The 20,279-nt window shown below is 41.2% G+C and overlaps 1 protein-coding gene across 17 annotated transcripts in view; it reads right to left on the bottom strand.

Annotated features, from left to right (window-relative positions):
• Window positions 1-20,279, bottom strand: part of CADPS (calcium dependent secretion activator) — a 495,043-nt gene that overhangs the window by 289,454 nt on the left and 185,310 nt on the right. For all 17 annotated transcript variants that reach the window (XM_029051421.2, XM_029051416.2, XM_029051412.2 and 14 more), the window contains 3 exons: window positions 19,107-19,187; window positions 5,161-5,394; window positions 985-1,106 (listed from right to left, as the gene is read on the bottom strand). In XM_029051421.2, coding sequence (XP_028907254.1) covers window positions 985-1,106; window positions 5,161-5,394; window positions 19,107-19,187 — 437 coding nt within the window. The remainder of the gene's footprint in view (window positions 1-984; window positions 1,107-5,160; window positions 5,395-19,106; window positions 19,188-20,279) is intronic.

The raw sequence follows: 20,279 nt of genomic DNA, 5'->3' as shown, positions 1-20,279 counted from the left end.
TATAGGGAAACAAGTTGGCTTCCAGTTATGGGATCTAGAACAATGTTTTTACTCCTGCACATTTGTAATAGGAAATATGCCTACAAAATATGTAAAAATACAGTAATGTGGAGAAGTCCCCAGACCATGCTGTTCTGGATAAAAATTGAATGCCATCATGGGTAGGAAGGCTGAAATTTCACTAGCTCTAATTTGAAGCTAAGATTTAAAAAATGAGAAAGTTTGGGAAGCTTGAACAAATTGCACTGCTTTTCATTTCCTCTGGCAATTACTCATTAATCTCATGTAGTTTTCAAACACCTGAGGTCTTCCCATCATCCTGTTTAAATATCCTTTAGAGGAACTAAGAATTCAAGATATATAAATCTTGTGCATTGGCGATGGCCTTTGGTTAATCCCACTCAATTGACCCATATACCCCCAAGAGACTCAGAGCAGTCTCTATCACACTTTGAGACTGGGATTGAGAGGATCCAGTTAGAATTTCTCATGAAAACTAGAAATTTTCAATAATCTGAGAGTTTGCCCCTTCCTGTGCTAAAATTCATCAATCTGAAATGTGTTTTTTCCAAAGTACTTTTTCCTCGATTATCAAAATATCTAGGAACACAATATGCAAGGAAACGCACTAATATTTTACTTCAGAACTGCAGTGCAAATCATTTGAATCATTCCTTTACCTCTTTCATCAATGACCTAACGTTCAACTTAGAAAGTCTCAAAAAAGAGTGTACTTAGCCATGAAAGAAAAATGCAACATTTATACCAAGGGGGCTCTATTAGGCAGGTGCCTTTGTTGTCATTTTGCTTTCTTTTTCAATAAAGTGGTCCATTTGCTCTACCCTCCCTTAAAAATTGTGAGTCATTTTACATAATTTCTCAGAACTGGACCCTTCCCTTCCAGCCAGAGAAAGTTCATCAAGGAAATAAATACAAAAATATTCTGATCATTTGGTAAGAAACATCAGAAAGGAAATCACTTACGTTGGTTTGGAAGCTTCAGCCTGATCAGTCTGCAGTTTTTCCCCTCCTTCCACTTCCATGGTGCAATAGACTATGCGATTAGGTGCCAAGGATTTTAGGCCTTGTACTTCCATGATTACCACCTAGGAACACATACCAAAATCAGGGTGCTATATAGAGTTGTAATCAATACTTACAGCCCTATGGAGGATAGGAAAGGAGAGGAAAGGAAAGCACTCAATAAAGAAGGTTGTTGGCAGGTATAAATATTCAGAAAAACTGTCTGGATACCATGGAAGAGGCTCTAAGTTAGGAGAAAAATTCCTCTTCTCTCATCAATCTTTAGAATTCAGTAAGCAAAAAATGCTTCCTTGCCTGGCAAGCTAGTGATCTACACATAGAAACACTAGCAAATGGGGATATGGGCCCATTTAAAAGATAGCAGGATGACTGTGCATCACTCAAACTCACTAAATGCTAACCCAACAGGAAAGTCATTACAATAGTGCAACAACTCCATATCTCTTAGATATCTTAGGTCCATTTTGCATAACTTGGCAACCTCTTTGCAGAAGGCTTAAAATTACTTTCTCCTCTACCTTCTGTGCCTTTGAGGTAATTTTCAGCTTGTAGCTCACAAATGCTTTTGACAGGTCCAAGCTATAATTTGTGCCAAAATAAAACCCAAAATCCATTTTTAACCTCTAAACACACAAGCAAAGAATCACTGGGGCTGGCTACATTGTAAAAAAAAGTGTTCTTCAAAATAGGGAGATTTGGGTTTAGTTCATCATAAAAACTGAATCTAGAGAAACCTAAAGAAAGTAATAGCCAGACAAAAAATTTATTGACAATGAACAAAACCACCATCTCCTTGAAAGGAAGCATTCTTAAAACATTCATTGTAAAAGCTGAAATGGGAGGAAAAGATCACTTTCTGTAGCCCTAAGAACTTTTCAGCCATCGGTTGAAAGAACCACACTCCTCAGCGAAAGGTTCCAGTTTACAAATTCTTTCTTAGTAGGGAGGTGTTCAGCAGCAGCTGCTAGTCTCAGCTATGCTTATATAATCAAAGGTCAATTCTATACTAGCAAAGTGGAAAATTGAAGTAATTAACCAGATAATTTAGGCAAAAGACTTTAAAGAATTAGGAAGGTAATTTAACATGAATTACCCAGATAGGTTTGTCTACATTGACTTGGTGTGCATAGCCCAAACGAAGTGGAGGTTTGATCAATTACCTGGTTGATTTGCAACATAAACATACTCCAAGCAGATAATTTGGGGTAAATGATCTACTCTGGGGCTTTAACTGTTATTCTGGGCACTCTGCATAGAGCAAATCTTCTGGATGATTACTTAAAACTCCACTTTACTTGTGCTTTGCAGTTCAAAGTATATTGACAAATAACCTAAAGGATTGTTTAGTTCTCTTTCTCATTTTGCTTATATAAATACATTCTGTGTGCTTTTAAAAAATATGTTCTGCCCTAACAGGTAACTACTCAGCTGCAAAGTAGGAGAGGGAAATATGTTTGTGTGGCTATGGATGAGAGTATGTGGGAAGGAGGAAGTTGGCTTTTTGGAGGAATGGTCAGAGTTTAGTAGTAGCTGGATCTTCTTAGTCCCAGGAGTATTTGGGGAAGCAATTTTTGAGGGGAAAATTCATTTTTGGATTGAACCTATGCAGTGCAAATCTAACTTAAAGCATAAAGCAGGCATTTATGTGGATTACCCTGGACAGATAAGAATTATCTTCCTAGAGCCATGAATTGCAAGTCCTTCCTCTAAGCAGACCTTAGGAACTCTAGCACTTGTATTTGAATGATACATAGATAATACTTAGAGCTTTTCCACTCTATATTCTTATTCCCTCCATTTATTGCCACCCTCTGGGTGGTGGGGGCACATATACATCTCTAAAATTAGACAGCAAGCAGTGGGCTAAATGGAGGAGCTCAGTTGCCCTCATCTCAGGCCAACCAACAGGGCCATAAGAGAACATGTTGGTTGGTGCCTGCAATTCCACAATCAAATGCATTCCGTTCCTTTTGCAATTAATTATGACAAAGTACTATAGTACCAAATCTTCCTCTCATTAGCTGGCAAAGAAGGCAGATTTCATTAGGGCCATTAAAAACATGCAGATTTTTATAGAGTTTTTCAATATGACAGTTTTACTCCATGCAGTCCTGACCACACACCAATTTACCCTTGAGCCCAGCCCCTCCAAACATAATTAACCACAATAATTGAGTAGTAAGTCAGAACATATACCCAAATACTACTCATAATAGATCAATGCTCTTGGAATACACTGAGTAGACCTCAATAGTCTTGTCCAAAGTTGTAATTGTACTTTCCAAGTGCTTAGTACAATGCTCTGCACACAGTAAGTGCTCAATAAATACAATTGAATGAATGAATAAAACAGAATTTAAGATTCATTATCCTCAATTACAAATACATAGACACAGATAACAATTTATACCAAAAATGACTATATGTTGTGATATTTTACAGTTCTCCTAATAAAAAAGTTTTCAATCCTAAGGTTATTTTTTGCAAGGTATTTACAAGTTGAAGTCTGTTTGAGTCTAACACATGGAACTGTTGCTGGTCTAACACATTTATATTCCAAATAAGCATGGACTAGAGAAGATAAATGAAGTGAGTATTTTGAAAACATTTAGAAGTTAAGAATCTAAGTTTAAAGATGAATAAAGACCAATGCTTTTTCCCATCTAATACATTCCTCCTAGAATTCAAGAATCATGAGGGAATAAAATGTCACCTTCAATTGGTAATAATCAAATGCAAAGACACCTAAAACAAGAATGTTCAGTTATGTAGGTGACAGCATTAAAAAAAAGAAAGTTTCTGTGAAATTACATTGATGATTTTCACACACTAAGAGTCTATATTTACTTCAATCTTGCCTCCTTAGACTTCAAAATGCAAGTTGAAAACATTTTGTCTTGGATTTCATTCTGCTCTATTCTAAATAATGCAGAAAGTAAGTTACCTTCAGTGAACATATAATTCACAACAAGGTTTGGTATAATTTAAAAAATACATTTGATTTTATAAAATTTTATGTAAATATATGTAAACTATACCAATTGACTCGTCACATATATACTGCCTTGACTATTTTATTTTAAAATACCCAATAATATCAGAATAACATTAATAGATGTCTTTTGCAATGGCTCATCCCTTAAAAAGAGATGAGGAACTAATTTCCTCTTTAGTTGACCACTCCCATGAGTTGTTATTTTTAAGAGCCACTTGTTAGCCAGTGAGCTCACAGCTGAAGGGATATGTTCTAAAACCCACTTAAACAGCCATATCTAAAAGTCTGGTTAGGGAATTGCAGGGAAGGGAAGGACCATAATACCGGGTGCAAATGGGTGTGTTTTGCCTTCACCTTCCTGGAGGAATTAGGATACTATGGGAGGAGTTGGCCTCCCCATCCAGTATGGGAAGGACTTTCCACCATCTTGAACTCAGGGCAAGTCCTTAGTTTAGGTGCTGCTTTGGATACCTGCTGGCTGGCCTATCACCAGAAGTAGAGGGCCATGTGGTAGAGATTTTTTTTCCTCCTAAAGCTATACCTGGGGAAAAGGGAGGGCTGAGTCATCTGACTGGAGGTTATTTCCATTCTCCACCACTTTCTCCAAAGCAAAAGTCTTAAACTTACCATGTGACTAAACTCATCCTGAGGGTCTTTTGTGATCAGGTAATCAAATCAATCTTTGCACTTGAAACTTTAAACCTCAGTGGCTGCAAATATCATTCTGTAAACCTATATCTCTGGTAGTTGTCTTTCCAACTTATTACACTGATTAAATCTTGACTTTGGGCATTATTTTGTTTGGGAATCTGCCTCGGCCATGTTCTCTAGTGTCTTTGCAAAGTTAACAAATGGATCTTCACCAAAGGTTGATACACCCCATTTACCTGTGGAAAAATCTGCATTGGGATGGTCCCCATTTCTACTATTTTTGCTACATTTAGTCCTGATTCACTGTTGTACATCTAAGTAGTCCCAATATTAATTTCCCAAACTGACAGCTTTAGATTCTAGTACCACTCCTGTAGTTCAAGTTAGCAAATGTATTGATAGTCATATTTTTTAATTATAGTAATTCTGCCCATTATGCTTTGAAACTAGAAAGCAGTCTTGGATTTTACCTCCAAGGAGAAAGACAGCACAACATCAGACTTTGACAGTTGGTTTTCATTCTCCTCTCCCATATCAATGATGGAGGTGTTATGGCTCCGTTTTAGCTTTTGTAACTTGAACTCTCCTCCTTTGGACACTGGCATACTCTCCAGGTTTGCCATTAGCAGGTTGACAGATGACTTTAATTCTTCAATGTACATGTTTTCCATTTCTTTGGATACAAACTTTGGAAACTTGCGCTCCTTTAAATGAAAAAGAATTGTGTATTAGTAAGATAGTTTAACGTGGTATAGTTTCATACACGGTGTTTCTGGTACTCAGGGAGAAATGCTATGGTACTAGTATTTACCATCACCACTGCCAGAACACTTATTTGATCATTATCACAGCATTGTACTAGGCATTATACAAGACCAATGGAACAGAACAGTCTCTACCAACTAAGAACTCAGAATTTAAGGTAGTATTTAAGTATCTAAGGGCTCAAATATACAAAGAATAATTTCATTATAATCCTTTCTCACTTTTTCCACCTCACTTTTCATTTGAAAAAAAAAAAGAAAAAAATTCATTCTTTAAAAGTAGTTTCAGTCTCAACCATTTTTAGGTTTTATTTTTTTTTAAATGGTGAGCTAAATTTATTCCATTGTTTTTTGAGAAATGAGGGTAGAAAGACATATTCATTTCCTGGTTATCTATAGAGATTTTTCTCACATGAATAATTCAGAAGAAGCTCATTTGCAAAGTTTCAAACTTAGCCTGTGGCTATTCCTGTGAAAAATAGTCCCATTTTCAAGAAATATTTGAAAAATTAATGAAGTGATGAGTAATTCGATCATAATTTTTCACAGACATGAATGAAACAACTCTGAATAGGATTTGGCCTGCATTTTACTGTTAATGCCTCTCATTCACTAATATTCCATAACTGTTTAGATATGTTGCAGGTTTAAATAGTCTTTTCCAAAGTGGGATAGATGAAGAGAGATGAATATATAAGAAAGCAGAAGGGAATTAGGGCCAAGAAATGAAAGCAGCATGGCCTAATTGATAAAGCAGGGCACTGAGAGTCAGAAGGACCTGGATTCTAATCCTAGCTCTGTCACTTGTCCTCTGTGTGACTTTGGGCAAGTCACTTAACATCTCTGCTTCAATTACCTCATCTGTAAAACAGGGATTAAGAGTGCTTGTATCCACCCCATAGTGCAGTGCCTGGCACATAGTATGTGCCTAACAAATACAATTGTTGATTATTATCATTATTATTGTTGTTATTAAATCCTATAAAAATAACACAAGGCACCTTTACAATATAGAAGAATTTGTGATTTTAAAACCTTTACAGCTCCCTACTTCTCATTTAGCTCTTGAACCACATTTCTATTCATTTTCAAAGCATGTTTAGGCATTGTGTGGATTTGTTCATGGAGCTATACTAGGGGAAGCAGCATAGCCTAGTGGGAAAAGGACCTGGGTTCTAATCCCTGGGTCTTCCACTTGTCTGCTGTGTGACTAGTGGCAAGTCAACGTCTCTGTGCCTCAGTTTTTTAATCTGTAAAATGGAGATTGAATCCTAATTCCTCCTACCTAGACTGTGAGCTCTATGTGGGAGAGGGACTGGGTCCACTTTGGTAAGCTTGATCTACCCCAGTGATGAGAGCAGTGCTTGGCACATAGTAAGCACTTAAATTCCATAATTATTAATTGTAATTACTTATTACACACATGCAGAAGATTAGGATGCACTTGCTGGAAATCAGGGATATCCATCTGATAGCTTGGCAGACACAAATACCAGAATGAGTTAATGAACTCTGGAAGGGGTCTTCAGTCTGCATACAAACAATGTCTACAGAGGGAACTTGAAGCCCTCCCTTGTGTTAAGGAGCATGCTAGCTAAATGTCTTCAGTGAGGTGGGATGGAGGTAGAATTTCCTTATTGCGACCCTATGGCATTATCCCCTCCATCCACACTGACACATGAGTTGTCTCAGTAGGGTTCTGATGTCAACAAAATGTCTACACTCTTCATAAAAGTGAGTGCAACCTGTCCCCAGCTTGGAATCCAAACAATAGGAGAACACCCAGCAGGGAAATTTGACGTAGCTGCATTGTGATTGGTCCTATCTATCTTGCTCCTGAGCAACACAACAAAAGTTAACTCCCCTTTTGGGCCAGGAAGACCTGTCATGGACTGCTCATAGCATGCACATATAACTGCTCCACTACTGAATGTTCTGCTAACGGAAAACAGAATATGTTCATTATACAAGAAGAAAAATTTGGAAGGAGGGGTCACTGGCAAGGGGCAAGTGAGAGTCTTACAGATCACAAGATTAGTAACACTGGAGAACGATATAGCATTTCGAGGGCAATTTTAAGCTTCCCTCGTGGCTCGCATCATAATTTTTTTGGTAATAGTTTTGTAGTTGCTGTGGGGATAGAATGGAGAACAATGGTGTCTATGAAGAGAGGGCTCTTCTCAACTGGAGTAATCTCCTTGCTTACTATTCTCTTGTGATCCCAGTTCTCTCTCAACAGGTCCATATTTGGGACTTTACTGACAGAGCAAAATGTCTTTTCTCCCCATGACCTACATTTACACGTGGTGTTTCAGACAATGCCCTACTTTTTGTATATGGGTCCATTTATCTGGCCCAAGTTAACTTCTATGAAACACTATAAAACAGTACTTTAGGGTCCTAAGAAATATCTTCCCACTCGACATCCGACAGCTTGTAATGACATCATAAAAAGAGGTTCATAAAATTCACCCTGGAAAAGAAAACAAGGCAATTTTTCTGCCTCAGGGCCTTCTTAAAGCTAGCAAAGAAATACATTCTGTCAATCCAGATTGCTGCTTGTTGCAGGGTCTGCTCAATGGCTCACCCAATACAGGCACATTTCAAGGCCTCAGTTGTGCCAAAACAATGAAAATGTACTCTTTAGTTTCCATCTCTACTTTCCAAAATCATAAAAGTAAATTAGCCTTGACATAAAAAATTGGTCATTCATGTTGTTTTATGATCTATAGATGAGGTGCAATTGTATTAAGCCTTCAAAAGAAAACAACAATCGATTATTTATTTCCATTTTAGGGACTGTAATTTATTTTTCTGCTATAAAAGACTCCCCATAGAATTTCCAAAGTTTTACCCTAGTTAAGACTTTGGACCCACTTTGCAAAAGGGCAAAATATTCACAAGAAAGTATATTGCTTTTCTTTTCTTTCTGAGTGTTTTTAATACAAGCCAGAGCAATAGTACGATGTAGAATCACTGACAGGAAAAGCTATATTGACTTCCTTCAACACTCCAGGACTAAAGAGAACTTCTTATGCATCACAGGGAAGCAGCATGGCCTAGTGGATAAAGCACAGGTCTGGGCATCAGAAGGACCTTGTTTCTAATACCAGCTCTACCACTTGTCTGCTGTGTGACTTCACTTCTCTGTGCCTATCACCTCATCTGGAAAATGAGGATTAAGCCTGTGATTCCCACGTGGGATAGAGACTGTGTCCAATCCAATTTGCTTGTATTATGTTGGTATTTGTTAAGCGCTTACTATGTGCCGAGCACTGTTCTAAGCGCTGGGGTAGACATAGGGGAATCAGGTTGTCCCACGTGGGGCTCACAGTCTTAATCCCCATTTTACAGATGAGGGAACTGAGGCACAGAGAAGTTAAGTGACTTGCCCACAGTCACACAGCTGATAAGTGGCAGAGCTGGGATTCGAACTCATGAGCCCTGACTCCAAAGCCCGTGCTCTTTCCACTGAGCCATGCCTTGTACCCACTTCAATGCCGGCAAATAGTAAGTGCTTAAGAGAAACCACACTTATCATAATTATAATTGTAATAATAATAATTACTATCATTGTTATTATTACTTTTCATGTGTCTGCCTCATGCAGGTGGAAATTTGATGTCAGTCTCTGCCTCTCGACTGTGAGCTCATTGTGGGCAGGAAATGTGTCTGATGTTATATTGTACTCTCCCAAGCACTTAGTACAGTGCTTTGCACACAGTAAGTGCTCAATACGATTGAATGAATTTGGTGATGGCAACCCAAAGCAATAGAAAATACATATATCTAATCTCTAGGGGCAGGGGAGCCAGAACTCAGGCAGCCAGAATTCAGAGAGGGGCTTCTATCAAACAGTCTGCATCAGAAATTTGTTGCTGCTGTGTGACGTATTCATTCATTCATTCAATAGTATTTATTGAGCACTTACTATGTGCAGAGCACTGTACTAAGTGCTTGGAATGTACAAATCGGCAACAGATAGAGACAGTCCCTGCCCTTTGACGGGCTTACAGTCTAATCGGGGGAGATAAGCAGACAAGAACAATGACAATAAATAGAGTCAAGGGGAAGAACATCTCATAAAAACAATGGCAAATAAATAAAATCAGGGTGATGTACATCTCATTAAACAAAATAAATAGGGTGATGAAGATATATACAGTTGAGCAGATGAGTACAGTGCTGAGGGGGTGGGACAGGAGAGGGGGAGGAAGAGAGGGAAAGGGGGGAGAAGAGGGTTTAGCTGTGGAGAGGTGAAGGGGGGTTAGAGGGAGCAGAGGGAAAAAGGGGGGAGCTCAGTCTGGGAAGGCTTCTTGGAGGAGGTCAGCTTTAAGTAGGGATTTGAAGAGGGGAAGAGAATTAGATTGTCAGAGGTGAGGAGGGAAGGCATTCCAGGACCGCGGGAGGAGGTGGCCCTGGGGTTGACGGCGGGATAGGTGAGACCGAGGGACGGTGAGGAGGTGGGCGGCAGAGGAGCAGAGCGTGCGGGGTGGGCAGAAGAAAGAGAGAAGGGAGGAGAGGTAGGAAGGGGCAAGGTGATGGAGAGCCTTGAAGCCTAGAGTGAGGAGTTTTTGTTTTGAGTGGAGGTTGATAGGCAACCACTGGAGGTATTTAAGAAGGGGAGTGACATGCCTAGAACGTTTCTGCAGGAAGATGAGCCAGGCAGCGGAGTGAAGAATAGACTGGAGCGGGGCGAGAGAGGAGGAAGGGAGATCAGAGAGAAGGCTGACACAGTAGTCTAGCCGGGATATAACAAGAGCCTGTAGCAGTAAGGTAGCCGTTTGGGTGGAGAGGAAAGGGCGGATCTTGGCGATATTGTAGAGGTGAGACCGGCAGGTCTTGGTAACAGATTGGATGTGTGGGGTGAACGAGAGAGACGAGTCAAAGAAGACACCGAGGTTGCGGGCCTGAGAGACGGGAAGGATGGTCGTATCATCCACGGTGATAGGGAAGTCTGGGAGAGGACTGGGCTTGGGAGGGAAGATGAGGAGCTCAGTTTTGGTCATGTTGAGTTTTAGGTGGCGGGCAGACATCCAGGTGGAGACGTCCTGGAGGCAGGAGGAGATGCGAGCCTGAAGGGAGGGGGAGAGGACAGGGGCAGAGATGTAGATCTGCGTGTCATCTGCGTAGAGATGGTAGTCAAAGCCGTGACAGCGAATGAGTTCACCAAGGGAGTGAGTGTAAATGGAGAACAGAAGAGGGCCAAGAACTGACCCTTGTGGAACTCCAACAGTTAAAGGATGAGGGGGGAGGAGGCGCCTGCGAAGGAGACTGAGAATGACCGGCCAGAGAGATAAGAGGAGAACCAGGAGAGGACGGAGTCCGTGAAGCCAAGGTGAGATAAGGTGTGCAGGAGGAGGGGATGGTCGACCGTGTCAAAGGCAGCTGAGAAGTCAAGGAGGATTAGAATGGAGTAGGAGCCATTGAATTTGGCAAGAAGGAGGTAAGGGGTGACCTTAGAGAGAGCAGTCTCGGTAGAGTGGAGGGGATGGAAGCCAGATTGGAGGGGGTCCAGGAGAGAATGGGAGTTAAGGAATTCTAAGCAGCGAGTGTAGACGACTCGTTCTAGGATTTTGGAAAGGAAGGGTAGTAGGGAGATAGGGCGATAACTGGAAGGGGAAGTGGGGTCGAGAGAGGGTTTTTTTAGGATGGGGGAGACATGGGTATGTTTGAAGGCAGAGGGGAAGGAGCCATTGGAGATTGAGTGGTTAAAGATAGAAGTTAAGGAAGGGAGGAGGGCAGAGGTGATGGTTTTTATAAGGTGAGCGGGAATGGGGTCCGAGGCGCAGGTGGAGGGGGTGGTACTTGCGAGGAGGGAGGAGATCTCCTCTGAGGATACTGCAGGGAAGGATGGGAAAGTAGGGGAGAGGGGGAGGGGTGACTTTGGGGAGCTCAGACCTGATTGTGTTGACTTTTGTGATGAAGTAGGTGGCCAGATCATTGGGGGTGAGAGATGGGGGAGGGGGAGGAACAGGGGGCCTAAGGAGAGAGTTAAAGGTCCGGAACAATTAGCGGGGGTGACGGGCATGGGTGTCGATGAGGGAGGAGAAGAAGTTTTTCCTGGCAGAGGAGAGGGCAGAATTAAGGCAGGAAAGGATAAATTTGAAATGTATGAGGTCGGCTTGGTGCTTGGACTTTTGCCAGCAGCGCTCGGCAGCTGGAGCATAGGAGCGAGGAGGTGGACAGAGGAGGTGATCCAGGGCTGTGGGTTAGTGGAGCGAGAGCGGCGGAGGGAAAGGGGGGTGAGAGAGTTGAGATGAGTAGAGAGGGTGGAGTTGAGAGCGGAGACCTGATCATCGAGAGTGGGAAGTGAGGACGGGGGGCAAGGTGGGGAGAGATGTGTATGGGGGGTGGGGTGAAGGGAGACCAAAGTGACTTGGCAATATGCAAAAATACTACCATGGTTGGTAAGAAGGCACTATATATAGCAGCATTTTTGCAAATTGGATGCACCGCCATGCTTATATGATTACTGTGGTTAAGTCAGCAATTTGTCACTGATTTCCCTGCTTTGATGGAAATGGTAATTTCAGTTTCACTTGAATGAGCAGGTGTTCCCTTTGATAATGCAAAGCTCTTGGTTCACCAACGAGTGATGAGATCCGGCAATGAGCCAGTTACCTTCATAAATGCATGTGCAAATTCTGATCTTTCTTTTCATGAAATTAAATCCAACTTTGGAATGAATTATAGAACAGAATACTAAAGGGAGACAATATTGTTCTCTATCTCACCCATCCAATCTTCTGTCATTGGACCACTATCCTGGGTCCCTATTTGCTCCTTTTGCTGCCAAAAAACCAATTTAGTGATTAAGGTACATTTATTCCTCCTTTCTCCCTAACATTTGAGTTTGGCATCTTGGTGAGTAGAGATACCCCTAATTAACATTTGAGTTTGGCAGTGGAGTGGAGTGAAGATACATTTAATTAAGATTGTCATCTCTGCTATCTACCTATACTAGGCTACGGACATTTTGCTCTCTGAAAAAAAACCTAATTTAGTTATTTGAGAAATTTTACATGATTTAGAGTGCAAAACTTAAGTAAATGGCACTTAAAATCAAAAAAATACTTTTCATAGCTTACTCCTAGATAGAGGCTGAAGTCAAGGAAACAATACCAACATGAGGGTATTTTCCAATTTAAACATGAATAAAAAAGTCCTGTGACCAAATTTAAAAATCAGATTCTGTCATCATCCTTTAAAATCAACATATCAAGTCATCTCAGTTGAACTTTGATGACTTTTTCTATGTTTGATCTTGTTTGACTGAAAAACCACTGGGAGGAACTCAACATAGGGCACACGGGAGCTTGTTCACTTCCCTTTTTCTACCTTAGAGTAGAAAAATATTTTTTGCAAAATAAATCTGTTGGTCAACCTCCACAGTTAGATTGTTAGCTTCTTGAGGGCAGGGAATTAGTACTCTCCCAAGTATTTAGTATAGGGTTTAGCTTAGTAGGTGCTCAAAAACACCACTGATTGATTGGTTGAAGAAAACCCCTATAAATGTCTTCCATTCACTCGGTACTTCTAGGACACTCAAGGGGACATAATGGTGGATTTCAGTTTCTGATGCATAAACATTAATTATGTACTAAAATAATTTGAAAGTGGGCATGCAAGAGAGAAGGAAAGAACAAGTTGAGGGAGAAATTAGGTTTGAGAGTGAGCAGGCTTGTAAAAAGCCTCCTCATTGCTCATTCTCAGTCAGCCAATCATATTTACTGAGGATTTACTATGTGCAGAACACTGTGCTAAGCACTTGGGAGAGTACAATATAACAATATAACAGACACCTAACCTGTCCATAATGAGCTTACAGTCTAGAGAGGAGACAGACCATAATATAAATAAATAAAATTACAGCTATCTCTTCTTCCCACCCTTTAACTGTGGGGGTTCCTCAGGTTCAATTTGGGATTTACTTACTATTCTCTATCTACACCTGCTCCCTTGGAGAATTTATTTACTCCCACAGTTTCAACTGCTATCTCTTCACAGATGATTCCTAAAACAACCTCTCCGATTCTAATCTCTCCCCATCTCTGGGGTCTCTCAGGACATACCTAATTGGAAGTCCTGGCCAACACCTCTCACTAAACATGTCCAAAATAGAACTCCTCATCTTCCTACCCAACCCCTGTCCTTCACCTGACTTTCCTATTATTGTAGATAACACCACCACCATCCTTCCTGTCACACATGCCAATGACCTAGGCATCACCCTCAACTCATTTCTTTCATTCAACCCATGCATTCAATTTGCAATGAAATTCTTTCGGTTCTACCTCCACAAAAGCTTTAGAATCTGCCTTTTCCTTGATATTCATTCATTCAATCGTATTTATTCAGCACTTACTGTGTGCAGAGCACTGTACTAAGCACTCGGAAAGTACAATACAGCAATAAAGAGAGACAGGCTCACAGTTTAGACGGAGACAGACATCAATACAAATGAACAGGCATCAATATAAAGAGAATTATAGATTATGTATATATATATATACATAAGTGCTGTTGGGCAGTGAGGGGGAGAAGAGCAAAGGGAGTGAGTTGGGGTGACATGGAAGGAAGTAGGAGCTGAGGAAAAGTGGGGCTTAGTCTGGGAAGGCCTCTTGAAGGAGATGCGCCTTCAATAGGGCTTTGAAAGTGGGGGGGACAGTGACTGTCTAGCAGATCTAAGGAGGGAGGGTGTTCCAGGCCAGAGGCGGGACGTGGGCCAGAGGTTGGCAAGACAGGCGAGATCGAGGCACAGTGAGAAGGTTAGCACCAGAGGAGCAGAGTGTGTGGGCTGGGATGTAGAAGGAGAGAAGGAAGGTTATAGGAGGGGGCAAGGTGATGGAGAGCTTAAAACTAATAGCGAGAAGTTTTTGTTTGATACGGAGGTGGATAGAAAACCACTGGAGATTTCTGAGGTGTGGGGGGGTGACATGCCCTGAACGTTTCTGTAGAAAGGTAATCCTGGCAGCAGAGTGAAATATGGACTGAAGTGGGGATTGGAAGGAGGTTGGGAGGTCAGAAAGGAGGCTGATGCAGTAATCCAGTCGGGATAGGATAAGTGATTGTACTAATGTGGTAGCGGTTTGGATAGAGAGGAAAGTGTGGATCTTGGCAATGTTGTGAAGGTGAGACTGATAGGATTTGGTGACGGATTAGGTATGTAATTTGAATGAGAAAGCGGAATCAAGGATGACGCCAAGGTTACAGGCTTGTGAGATGGGAAGGATGGTTGTGCCATCTACAGTGATGGGAAAGTTCAGGAGAGGACAGGGTTTGGGAGGAAAGATAAGGAGTTCTGTCTTGGACAGGTTGAGTTTGAGGTGCCAGGAGGACATCCAAGTAGAGATGTCCTGAAAGCAGCAGGAGATACAAGCCTGGAGGGAGGGAGAACACGGGAGGAGATGTAGATTTGGGTGTCATCTGCATAGAGATGGTAGTTGAAGCTGTGGGAGCGAATGAGTTCTCCCAGAGAATGAGTATAGATAGAGAATAGAAGGGGATTAAGAACTGAACCTTGAGGGATCCCTACAATTAGAGGATGCGAAGGAGGGGAGGAGCCCGTGGAGGAGACTGAAAATGAATGGCCAGAGAGATAAGAGGAGACCCAGGAGAGGATGGAGTCAGTGAAGACAAGGTTGGATAATGGATTGAGGAGAAGGGGATGGTCCACAGTGTCAAAGGCAGCTAAGTAGTCAAGGAGGATTAGGATGGAGTAGGAGCCGCTGGATTTGGCAAGAAGGAGATCATTGGTGACCTTTGAGAGGGTGGTTTCAGTGGAATGGGGAAGAAGCCATAGGATAGTGAGCGGCTGAAGATGGTAGTTATGGAGGGAAGGGACAAAAGTTTTTATAAGGTGCTATCCAAGCTGCTACTAAGCTGATCCAAGGACTCTTCATTTCCTGCCTTGATTACTACATCAGCATCCTTGCTGACTTTCCTGCCTCTTGTCTCTTCCCTTTCTTTCCATACTTAACTTTGCTGCCTGGATAATAATTTTTTTAAAAAAAAGCAATCAGTCCATATCTCCCCACTCCTCAAATGCTTTCCCATCCACCGCCGCATAAAATGGAAACTCCTTACCATTGGCTGTAAAGCACTCAATTAGCTCTCTCCCTCCTACCTAATCTCATTGAACTCTGCTCCTCTACCACCAACCTACTCTCTGTATCTCAATCTCATCTATACTGCCACCAACCTCTTGCCCACATTCTCCATCAGACTTGGAACTCCCTCCCCTATCATAGAAGAGGAGCAGCGTGGCTTAGTGGAAAAAGCCTAGTATTGGGAGTCAGAAGACATGGGTTATAATTCCAGTTCCATCATTTGTCTGCTCTGTGACCTTGGGCAAGCCCCTTAACTTCTATATGCCTCAGTTACCTCATCTGTAAAATCGGGATTAAGACTGTGAGCCCTACAAGGGACAACTTGATTACTTTGTATCTACCCCAGTGCTTAGAACAGTGCTTGGCACATAGTAAGTGCTTAACAAATACCATAATTATTATTACTGTTACTATTATCCAATAGCCCACCATTATTCCCACCTTCAAAACCCTCCTTAAATCATACATCCTCCAAGAGGCCTTCCTAGACTAAGCCCTTTATTTCCCCTCTCTGTCTTCCCCTCTGTCAACTATGCACTTGGCTTTGTACCTCTTAAGCACTTTTATATTCACTCCAGCCCTACAGTACTTTTGTAAATATTCTTATTTTCTACTATTTCTCTGCTGTGTATTTTATTTTATTGCCTGTCTTCCCCTGTATATTGTAAAGTCCATTTGGAAAGAGACTGCATTGACCCAATCCGTTGTACTGTACTTTCCCAAGTGTTTAGTTCAGTGCTCTGTTCACAGTATGTGCTCAATAAATACCACTGATTGACTGATTGAAAGAATGCAAAATTTGGTCAGTGTACAGATGAGATTGGTAGAAAGATCAGAGAACAGATGCAACATGTCAAGTCCTTTTAAGGATGGGCAGACAAAAAATAAAATACTGTATTTTGAAAGATCTGTACTGTAGAAAGTCAAGTTAATGCAGTGTGGTGGATGATATTTAACTGTACCAATATCAGGAAATGTGAAGCTAAGATTTTCACAGGCACGGTAACATAGCCATATGGGGTGTATGCCATAGTCTTCTAAATTTAACTCTAGTTAGGAAAAAAAAGTCTTGGAATATAAATATAGAAAAGTGAATTTGCTTTGTCCCAAAGTCCTACTATTGGACAGTTAACTTGTGTACTGAAGATGATTCTGATGATATTGGTTCTCTCTGTTACCCTTTTGTCCATCAAAATATATTTCCAAAACCTACTCCCTGCACTGAGACCAAAGGTACTGGAACTTTGAAAATAAAAGTGTTGGAATAAGGTGCTTGTGAGATTGTTTACCATTAAGTACTATTATATATTGTTCTGTATGATTCCCCCTTTAAGGCTCATTTCCATTTTGCATCTGGTTGTCAATGAAATCCTGCTTGGTTGTCAGCTTCCCAGCTGTGTTGATTGGATTTTAGCCTACTCTTAGTTTAGTTGGCTCTCTCAAGAGCTTGCAGCAAGTCAGTTAGTAACTCTGAAGAGATCAGCCCCAAGGATTCACTGGGTTCCATTTTTTCCTCTAACTGGGACCATAAAGTTCCATCATCCTTTGGTTGAAATTGCCCTAACAACCAGTTACTAATTCATTATATTGAAAAACTAATTAAATGCTGGAGTAGATTATTAGTTGAAGAGGTTAAATGATTTCCTTCTCTGTAGCTCTTTCAAAAGAGGAAAATTTTGCTTCTGCCTGGGATGGTTCCACTAGAATCTGGCCTGAAGGTCGGAGGATATACTTGATGACTTCTCAAAATCCTTTTGAGATCTATGATTCAAGTCAATTTAGAAGAGACACCAGTAGCCATTAGAAGCCAGTGAAGGTATCTAGCCAAACCAGCAGCCCTATGTATACTTGCAGAAAATATCAACATCATGTGAGAATATCATAATTCCTACCCTTATTTGTTCTCTTGGGCATTTATTGGTCACTTATACTACTACTACTATCAATCAATTAATCAACTGTATTTACTGAGTGCTTACTATGTGCCGACCACAGTAATAAGTGCTTGGGAGAGCACAATACAGCAGAATTAACATACATGTTCCTTGCTCATGATGAGCTTACTTTTTAGAGGGGGAGCCATACATTAATATGAATAAATAATTTATAATATATAATTTGAAGATATATACACTACTATTACTCCTCCTCCTCTTCTTCCTAACAACAGTGGTCTTTGTTAAGAACTTACAGTGTATCAAGAACTGTACTATAATGTACAAAGATAGGACACAGTCCCTGTACCAACATAGGGCTCAAAATCTAAAGAGGAAGGAAAACTGGCATTTTATCCCTATTTTTACATACGAAGAAATTGAGGCTCAAAGGAGGTGAGTGACTTGCCTAAGGTCGAACAGAAGGAAAGAGGCAGAGGTGGGGTTAGGACCCAGGTCTCCTGACTCCCAGACCTGTGCTCCTTCCACTAGACCATGGTGCTTCTCTAATTAGAGAAGAGGGATATGATGGTAAGCAAAGGAAAATGTGTTATCTATGGTCAAAATCTCCCTTTTGCTGTGATTCCATTTTAAATATCGGTTTCAAGCATGATACAAATGAGCAGGAATGATGAATGAGAGAGCCTTAAAGATCTGTAGATAAAAGTTCTATGTGCTCTTAATTCTTTCTGCACAGAATGGCCATCTGAGCCATGGCCTGCAGACTCCAACTGGCTTGCTGACCATTCCCAGGTAATAACCTGGGAGCACTGAGACTCAGGAAGGTCAAACTTCAAGCCCCAGATGATCACCACCCCCAACCTGACTCCATCTGGTGACTCCGGGGAACAGGGATACGTTAACTGTGGCCTGAGGAGGCCAGTTCCCAACTCCCTCTAAGCCTCCTACCAGGTCACTGTTACCACTACTTCAGCCCTGCCATCCACTTAAATAGGACTAGGACAGCAATCAGGACCAGCAAACCCTCATAGGTTTGCACATTTAGATCCTGTGATCATTTGGAGGCAGGGGCAGCAAAGAATACAGTAAATACAGTGTCTTGCTTCATCCCCCCACACGACTCAACACCACTCCTTTCCCCTATGCCTCCCCTCCATGACTGCTTGGCCTCTAACTTTCAAGCCTCCTACCTCTTTGACCTCCCTTCTGGGTCTATGTTTATCTGAGTCTGATTATGTGGGTCTCTGTGTCTATTTGTTCATCTTGGTTTGTCAGTGTATCTGTATGTGTGTGTCTGTCACATGTATTCAAAACATGGGCCTTTTTGGTAATAGAGGAGAAAAAGCAGCCTGGCATTTTACTGTTATCCTATTTGCTATCTCCCCACTTTCATGCTCACTGGAAAATAGCGTCTTTTGGATTTTGTGGGGCAAATATCCTGAAAGGGAGAAAAAGGAAGGAAGTTGCTCTTGACAATACGCTGCAAGCTTAAGTTCCAATGTGACATCTTCCCTATTTACAGCCTACTTAACTGGCTCAGAGGTTAAGTCTGAAGTCCCAGGTAAGAAGCTTTAGTTATTCCCACGAAATAATGCATGGGAACTCATCAAGCACCTTAAATGGCAAATGTTTTCAAACTCCTTACCCTGGCTATTTGGTCCGCCATTTGGAGACGCCCATCCAACTCACGTCTGATCTGGGCCGCTTGCTCATCTGGATTGTCCAGCTGCACAAAAACAGAGATATATACACATATACTTATATTAGTTTTCATCTCATACAGTTTGAGGATGGAAAGGAGAGAAAACACATACCCTGCAGAAACAACTTCAGCTTTTCAAATGGATGTCTTTCAAACTACCCATTTCCTTAAGGGGCCTACAGGTACCAATGAAAATTCCATTTATAATAATAAATTATAATAATTGTGGTATTTGTTAAGAGCTTACTATGTGTAAAGCACTGCACTAAGCACTGGGGTAGATACAATAGAAGCAGCTCAGGCACAGTTCCCATCCCAAATGGAGCTCACAGTCTAAGAGGGAGGGAGAAAAGGTATTTTATCCCCATTTTACAAATGAGGTACTAACACAGAGAAGTTAAGTGACTTGCAGGCAAGTGGTAAAGCCAGGATCAATAATAATGATGGTATTTGTTAAGCACTTACTATGTGCCAAGTACTCTTCTAAGCACTGGGGTTGATACAAGGTAATCAGGTTGTCCCATGTGGGGCTCACAGTCTCAATCCCCATTTAACAGATAAGGTAACTGAGGCACAAAATCAATTGCCCAAAATCACACAACTGATAAATGGTGGAGCCGGAATTAGAACCCACGACCTCTGATTCCCAAACCGTGGTCTTTCATCTAAGCCACACCACTTCCTCTGACTCCCAGACCTGTGCTCTATCCTCTGGCCAACACTGTTTCTCATTCAAATTTATTGGAATAAATGCTCAGTCCAATGCTGCAAGGCTTTCTGCTATGGTAAAAAGCTAGCAATGACTTTAAGTTAAAAAACTACTTCAGAGTAGATGAAAATTAAGCAGGACTGCTAATTTGCCCCACTTTCAACAGGCCTATTGGATGACAATATAGGTTATATTATGGTTGTTTGTGAAATTACATTATGTAGTTTAAGCAAATATAAAGACTAGAATTAAAAAGGAATGGCATAGTCATGAATAGTGCATGATTGTGCATGAATTTTTATAAAGCTTATCTGAGCTCCAGATCCAAATATTCAACAATAGGTCATTAGTCTTATTTACAGTGTTCTGCACATAGTAAGTACTCAATAAATACCATTTTTTGATTG

The sequence above is a fragment of the Ornithorhynchus anatinus genome, chromosome X1 (assembly GCF_004115215.2).
Source record: "Ornithorhynchus anatinus isolate Pmale09 chromosome X1, mOrnAna1.pri.v4, whole genome shotgun sequence".
Classification (NCBI taxonomy): Eukaryota; Metazoa; Chordata; class Mammalia; order Monotremata; family Ornithorhynchidae; genus Ornithorhynchus; species Ornithorhynchus anatinus.
This window is presented reverse-complemented; position numbering and strand designations above follow the sequence as displayed.